At 48.9% G+C, this 8,412-nt stretch overlaps 1 protein-coding gene across 1 annotated transcript in view; it reads left to right on the top strand.

The window, feature by feature from the left end:
• The window catches only part of slit1b (slit homolog 1b), a gene marked incomplete at both ends in the record, with an annotated part of 51,889 nt that extends 43,983 nt beyond the window's left edge, over positions 1-7,906 (top strand). The window contains 6 exons of the mRNA XM_079999569.1: positions 643-773; positions 4,452-4,606; positions 5,487-5,698; positions 6,547-6,689; positions 6,793-6,956; positions 7,638-7,906. Of these exons, the coding sequence (XP_079855695.1) occupies positions 643-773; positions 4,452-4,606; positions 5,487-5,698; positions 6,547-6,689; positions 6,793-6,956; positions 7,638-7,906 (1,074 nt within the window). The remainder of the gene's footprint in view (positions 1-642; positions 774-4,451; positions 4,607-5,486; positions 5,699-6,546; positions 6,690-6,792; positions 6,957-7,637) is intronic.
• Positions 7,907-8,412: the final 506 nt, after the last annotated feature.

Genomic DNA, 8,412 nt, shown 5'->3' on the forward strand with positions numbered 1-8,412 from the left:
GCCCCCTTTGACAGGCCCCACCCTCTCCACTGAACCCCGCCCCTCACCGATAAGCCCCGCCCCCTGCGTCGCGAGGCAAGCTGGCGTTATTGGAACGTATCTAAAAATCGAAACTCTTGTGAAGGGTGATGATGATCGAAAGTCACGCGCTGACGAATGATCGTTACCTTTCAAAGTCTTAATTCACCCAAATCTGATAGTGAGTAAATAGTCACCTCTTTTAAATGAAACGCGTTTGGCTTGTTTTGTTGTTACTGTTTGATCACCTGTTGCATCATAATCAATTATAATAAAACTAAGTTGGTCACGTATATCAAACAACAACAGACACTACCAATAAGTGTCTTTTTATTTTTATTTAGTGAATTGTGTGATTTGTTCATTTGTGCAAAGACAATTTCCAGGAGGTTTTCAGTTTTCCTTCACTGAAAACGGTGATCACCCAGCGGAGCAAATGACTCCATGATGCTGCTGCTCTGAGGAGGTTCTGTTCATACGTACAGTACGTACAGTACGTACACTATGCTGTATGTAGGAACACACATTCCTCAGTGTGTGTGTGCGTGTGTGTGTGTGTGCGTGTGTGTGTGTGTGCGTGTGTGTGTGTGTGCGTGTGTGTGTGTGTGTGTGTGTGTGTGCGAGGTGTCCACGGCGGAGGAGAACGGCGTCCTGCTCTACAACGGCAACAAGGAGCCCATCGCCGTGGAGCTGCACCAGGGTCACGTCAGGGTCACCTACGACAATGGGAACCAGCCCGCTACCGCCATCTACAGGTCGGTGCACACACACACACACACACACACACACACACACACACAGGTTAGTTGCATGGATGTCATTCCACTATTATGAGTTGGTACCACCAATATTATTATATAATATTATCATTATTACTATTAGAACTGTTATCGTTGTTGCTGCTGTAATTATTAAACTGCCTTATTATCATGCCACATTATTCTCACTGGTACAGTAGATATATTATACAATATGACGATGGACATATTTACCGGTGCTATCCATGTTATGTTTATTGTTCTGTGTACTGTAGTCCATATCGGGCTCAATAGTTAGCATAGTGCTTATCCACATCTGAATGAAGTTTTACTTAATCTTATCTCAATGCAATATACACGGATCAGCCACAACATGAAACCAGTGACAAGTGACGTGAATAACATTGATCATCTGGTTCCAATGGCACCTGTCAAGGAGGGGATATATTATTATTAAATATATACTATTATATATTATTATTATTATATATACTGTTTTATATATATATATACTGCTATATATTTTTATTATATATATACTGTTTTGTATATATATATATATATATATATATATATATATATATATACTGTTATATATTATTATTATATGTGAGGGCCTTGTGTTGATTACACACATTTTAGTATTTTTTTTTTTGAGTAATTACAGGGTGTCATGGCATTTTACTACATATATGTATGACCGCATGTATATGTACAGTATGTGACAGATAATCTCTTGAACTTGAACTTGAACTATATAATGTTAGATATTATTATTATTATACATATATACTGTTATATTTTATTATTATATATATATACTGTTATATACTATTATTATATATATATTCTGGTATATATTATTTTTATATATTATTATTATATATATAGTGTTATATATTATCATTACGTATATACTGTTATATTTTCAAATTATTTGATATATATATAGTGTTATTTATTATTATATATAGTGTTATTTATTATTATATATATAGTGTTATATATTATTATGATATATACTGTTATATATAATTATTATATATATATATAGTGTTATATATTATATATGATATGAGGCAGCAAGTGAAGTGTCAGTTGTTGAAGTTGATGTTGAAGCAGCGTAAGGATCTGAGCCACTTTGACAAGGAGCACATTGTGATGCTGGACGACTGGGTCAGAGCATCTCCACCACCACAGGTCTTGTGGCTGTTCCTGCTCTGCAGTGGTTACTACCAACAGTGTCCAAGGAAGGACGACCGGTGAACCGGCGACAGGGTCATGGGGCCCAAGGCTCATTGATGCACGTGGGGAGTGAAGTCTAGTCCGTCTGGTTCCATCCCACAGAAGAACTACTGTAGCACAAAGTGTTGAAACAGTGGATGGTGCTATGATAGAAAGGTGTAGAACACACAGTGCATGGCAGCTTGCTGCGTATGGGAGCTCACAGTGTCCATGCTGACCCCTGTCCACCCCTGAAAGCACCTACAATGGAAACGTGAGCGTCACAACTGGACCATGGAGCAATGGAAGAAGGTGGAGGTGTGATGAATCACCTTGAGCATCTGTGGGATGTGGTGGAACAACAAGCCCGATCCATGGGGGCCCCACCTCCAACTTCCAGGACTTAAAGGATCTGCTGCTGACGTCTTGGTGCCAGATACCACAGGACACCTTCAGAGTCTGGTGGAGTCACTGCCTCCACCTCACAGCTGTTTTGGTGGCAGGAGTGGGAGCTACACAGTATTATTGTTACTAGTGGTGTTTTTAATCTTGTGGCTGGTCGGTGTATAATACGAGTGCGTCATCACACTTTCCCTGGAGGCTTTCTGCAGCATTCTAACCAGCTCGTAGCGGTTCAGGTAGGACCAACACTTTATCGACTTGACGCCGTTGGACCGAGCGTTCTGGTTATTATGAGATATTTAAAGTCAAGTGTTCTCGCTCCCTGTGGACGGCCCCTCATTAGGCCCCCTCGCCACTTAGCCGGCGACGTCTCGCCGCTGTTGCCTAGCGACAGCTCTTGGCGCAGACTCTCGTTGCTCGGGGGGGATAAAAGCAACAAAAAGAGTGCCGTTTGGGAAGTCGGCCAGTCGGTCCGTAGCTCAAGGAGCTTTGTGGTTTTATCAAAAGAACCGAAGGACCCTCGAGGCCGAGGAGCCACTCGGGTCTGCGACGGGCGGGGTCCATCCCCGGGGGCGCTGCCGCATCTCGCCGTCTGTTGGTGACAGTATGACCAGGAGGAGACGGAGTCTGGGCCAGTGTCTTTGAGCAAGGTGCTAAAAGGCAAATCAAATATTGGCTCTAATCCTGATTCCAGCGGTGGAAGAAGTATTTCACTGAAATAAAAACACAAATACTGTGACAGTGGAAGTGAAGGTTCCACGTTGACAGAACTTGTCCTCAACCTGTACTTAAAGTATTAAAAGCACCCGGTGCCCGATCGAATGGAGCCTAATGCTACAGAAACGAGTGGTGTCATAGAAATGTTCATATATATTCTTGAACTAAGTAACGTATATTTAATTACGATTATTTTTCAGATACTTTATTACTTTGCACCACTGTCAATTTGACATAATGCGAATGCATGTGTGATGCGCAGGGTTTTGGCCCTCAACAGGAAAGGCGGGGCCCCATGACGCACACAAGAGTGAACAAAAAACACGGGAGGGATGCGTGCGTCAGCTGCCACGCCCGAGTCCCCGAAACGCCGCTTCCCGTCCGTGTGTTTCTGGTCCAGTTGGTTGGTTTGGAAGTGGGCGTGTCAGCGAGCTGGAGGGTCGTCGAAACCTGCTGCAAGAAATAACATTATATTATGTTAACGTCATTATCATTATAACACAGTATTTTGGTAATTGATGAATAAAAAAAACATCTCGAGTGACGTGTCTCTTTGAAGGGACGACGGGCGTGGCCCCCAAGGAGCAAAGTTCCACCTTAAATCACCTGCTCACACAGGTACGATGTGCAGGGAAACGCTGAGCGGCAACAACGTAGAGCAGAGGAATAAACTTTACATCTCACCTCCTCCCCTCGTCCCTCGTCCCCTCGTCTCTCATTCCTTGTTCCCCGCCCCACACCCCTTGTCCCTCACCCCTCTTGCCCTCACTCCTCGTCCCTCACCCCTCGCCCCTCACCCCTCTTCCCTTGTCCCTCACCCCTCGTCCCTCATCCCTCATTCCTCACCCCTCACCCCTCGTCCCTCGTCTCTTGTCCCCTCGTCCCCTCTTTCCTTGTCCCCTTGTCCCCTCATCCCTCGTCCCCTCGTCCCCCGTCCCCTCGTCTGCTCGTCCCCTCTTCTCTCACCCCTCGTCCCTCATTTCTTGTTCCCCGCCCCACACCCCTTGTCCCTCACCCCTCATACCTTGTCCGTCACTCCTCATCCCTCGTCCCTTGTCCCTCACCCTTCGTCCCTCGTTTCTCACCCCTCGTCCCTCATCCCTCATCCCCCACCCCTCACCCCTCGTCCCCTGTCCCTCACTCCTCGTCCCTCATTCCTCACTCCTCATCCCTTGTCCCTCACACCTCGTCCCTCATCCCTTATCCCCCACCCCTCACCCCTCGTCTCTTGTCCCTCACCCCTCGTCCCTCATCCCTCGTTCCTCACCCCTCACCCCTCATCCCTCATCCCTCGTTCCTCACCCCTCGCCCCTCGTGCCTCGTCCCCCTCAGTGCAGAGACGGTGAATGACGGCCACTTCCACACGGTGGAACTCGTGACCTTCGACCGGATGGTGAACCTGTCTGTGGACGGGGGGGAGCCCACCACGCTGGACAGCCTGGGACCAAGCCCCCCGGTGGCTGGGGAGACCCCCCTGTACGTCGGAGGTAGGACCACACACACACACACACACACACACACGCACGCACACGCACACGCACACTCTCCATTAACTCTGAGTATTGGATATCAGGATCATATGTGATCGTAAAAGGGAACTTACGAATGATCCTACGAACACGGCGGCGTTCATCTTCCTGAATTTCCACCCAGGGAATAATAATGTCTCTTTCTTATCTTATATCATCTTTCATTTTGTATCTGAATTTGTTCTTTGTCATCATTAAGATGTCAATGTGCCTGACGTGGATTCTGCTTTGAGTGTCCTGTCCTGAAAACGCAGTAACAGTTGCCAAACTTCATACTGAGGACAAATTGACTTTAAGGACGGACTTGTGGTTTTTCAACCCAGACCTTATGGAAACCCTGCTGTCCTTCATTATAACTGTTCATAGCAGCAGCCGCTCAAGGCTTTACTGCACCAACCACTCTGCTGCAGCTTCTCACTGTATTTGCATGCAGTCCAATTAGGCAAATGCTTGTGACTTAAAAAAACAACAACCTTAAATCTCCTTTTCCACAATGGGAAATTCATGCAGTGTTTTGAATAACAGTAATATCATATTGAAAATTGCAATGGCCGCAGTATATCCAGAGAGTAACTTGGCCACACCAGGTTTCCGGTCGGAAGTGACGCGACTTCTTGTTTCTAGTCTATTGTAATCAAGCGGATGTAGCCAAAGAGCGCTAACCAAGAGTCAGTAAGAGTCAATAAAAACCTGATAAAATGCAGGTTGTGAGCATTGTTTTGCAGTGTGACATATAAAGACAGTCTGACTACAATATGAGTTTCCTGTTTTGAGCAGCTTGTCTCATTTCCTCCACGGTGAATCCCAAGCAGCCTCATTCTTTTCTCCGACCCCCCAGGACTTCCCGAGGAGGTCCTGCCCCCTGCCCTGAGCCTCGCCTCCCCAACGCTCAACACCTCCAGCTTCCACGGCTGCATCCAGAACCTCTACATCAACCACGAGCTACAGGACTTCAACCGCGGCCACATGAGGCCGGGGGTGGAGCCAGGCTGCCAGGCCTGCCGCAAGCTGCGCTGCCTGCACGGGGTCTGCCAGCCCGACGCCACGCAGGTACAGGGGTCCCTTGCGCTAACCACTAACCCCTAGACCTAACACCTAACCCTAACCCCAACCCCTAGCCATAACCCCTAGCCATAACCCCGAGACATAACCCCTAGTAATAACCCCTAACCCCTAACCATAACCCCTAGTCATAACCCCTAGCCATAACCCCGAGACATAACCCCTAGTAATAACCCCTAACCCCTAACCATAACCCCTAGTCATAACCCCAACCCCAACCCCTAGCCATAACCCCTAGTCATAACCCATTACTTGAACCTCGTACCTTGAACCTCGGGGGTCCTTGGAGCCCGGCATGGATCATAGTCATCCCCTAGCCCACCTTACCTTGAACCTCGGGGGGTCCTTGGAGCCCGGCATGGATCATAGTTATAACCCCTTGTCATAACCCCTAACCCTAACACCTAGCCCACTTTACCTTGAACCTGGGGGGTCCTTGGAGGCCGGCGTGGATGCCAGTCTGATCCGCCTGTAAGGAGAAAACAAAATTAATTCAAATATTTATAAAAAATATATATATTTACCTTTTTATTTGCCTTTTACCCGAGGGACGGGGGCCAATATATTGTTGCACATGCCCTTAAAGACCCTGTTAAAACCCAACTAATTTAACAACCCTAACCCATACCCCTAGCCCTTAACCCCATGTCCTAACCTCAACCCCAAGCTCCAATCTCCTTCTGAACAGGCTCATCATCAATGTCACGATGGGACAAATGGATTAACGTCAAAAAATAAAAATCAAGAGCAGAGCACCTATAGGGGGTTAGGGCCCCCCTTCTTCACACTGGCTACGGAGGTTTCCATTCGACTCCTAACCCATCAGTCCCCCGCAGGGTCCTCGGTGTCTCTGCCAGCCGGCGTGGACGGGGCAGCATTGCGACCAGCCCATAACCGGCGTGGGGATCACAGTGGGCGGCGGGGCCACGGAGGGCGTGGCCACCGCCTCCTCGGCCGTCGACCCGTGTCGAGACAACAGGTAATTCCAGCCCCTCGTCCCGTTCACCCTGAGGCACATAAGCCGCCGTCCTATCACCCCCCCCCCCCCCCACCTCACGCCTCCCCTCCCTCTCCTCCTCCAGGTGCGTGGGGGGTGTGTGCGTGGCGTCGGGCGGCTCGTCGTACCGCTGCGACTGCGAGCCGGGCCAGGGGCCGCGGTGTCTGCACGGCCGCTGCGAGCCCAGCGACGGGGGGCCGCCGCGCTGCATCTGCGACCGGGGCTTCACCGGAGAGAACTGTGACGCGGGTGAGAGAGAGAGAGAAGGGAACCCGCGAAGCTTTTCTGCCGCCGCACCGTCGGCCGGTCCACTAGGGGGCGTTGCATCAATCAAACTAGAATCTAAAGGAAACGAGGAAGAAGCCCCCCCTCGCCCCCGCTGTCTTTAATACGTCCGGTGGAGCGTTGGTGCGTCCTGGACTCGGCGCCGGGCGTCGGCTCAGCGCAGACCTTTGGGCAGCCTGGCTGAGGCGTGTTTCACACTTTAGAGGGAGGAGCATTTACAGTGACGCTGACGTTTTAATTGGAATCAGAATAAAAACCTTTATTTGTCCAGTGCCATACACGACGTGCCACTCAAAGCGGTTTACATTAAAACGCCGTCGAATACAAAGTAGGATAATAAAATAAAATAAATTACAAACAGGGTAAGAAAAAGATAAAGAAATAGAATAATAATAATGAAAGAGAATCATAATAATGAAATAGAACAAAATTGCACAAAATTGCATCAAAAGTAAAACACAAGCAAAACGTATTTGATAAAAAAAAGATAAATATATAAGTCATAGATTTCCTCAGCAACGATGTTCTTATTTCAGTGGAGTCAATATTGTTCCTCAGCAGTGATTTCTTTAGAATTGACTTTACTCTCGAGTCGACTACATTTCACTTTATTAAACTTCCGCTCGTCCCTGTGTCCCCGAACAGAGTCTGTGTGCCGGGCGGAGCCGGTCCGGGACTTCCACCGGCTGCAACGCGGCGCGTTGCTCTGCCAGACCTCCAAGCCCTTTTCCTGGGTGGAGTGTCGGGGGCGCTGCCGGGCGGGCGTGGCCCCCCGGGCGGGCGCGGCCCCCCTGCCTTGCTGCGCCCCCCTCAGGGTGCGGCGCAGACGCCTCACCTTCCAGTGCAACGATGGGACGACCTGGACACAGGACGTGGAGAAACCTGTGGAGTGTGGCTGCAAGGAGTGCATGTAGTGCACACACACACACACACACACACAGACACACACACACACACACACACACACACACACACACACACACACACACACAGACACACACACACACACACACACACACACAGACACACACACACACACACAGACACACACACACACACACACACACAGACACACACACACACACACACACACACACACACACACACAGACACACACACACACACCTAGAGACAAATACAGTATTCATACACACATGTTTTGTGTGTGTGTGTAACTGGTGCACACAGCATCAGTTTTTGTAATATAGGACCCCTCCCCCCATAATAAAATGAACCACTTAACCTCCTCTTCATCCTCCTCTCCATCCTCCTCTTCATCACACGCCACCGAAAACCCTCTCGTTCGCCCCCCCCCCCCCCATGTGACGGTGTGTGAAGCGCTGCTTCCCTGCTTCTCCCTTCTCCCATAGTACAAGACTCAACATGACGAGGTGACGTTGATGGGCCTGCGTCTGGTGAC

The sequence above is a fragment of the Zeus faber genome (assembly GCF_960531495.2).
Source record: "Zeus faber genome assembly, chromosome: 4".
NCBI classification, from domain to species: Eukaryota; Metazoa; Chordata; class Actinopteri; order Zeiformes; family Zeidae; genus Zeus; species Zeus faber.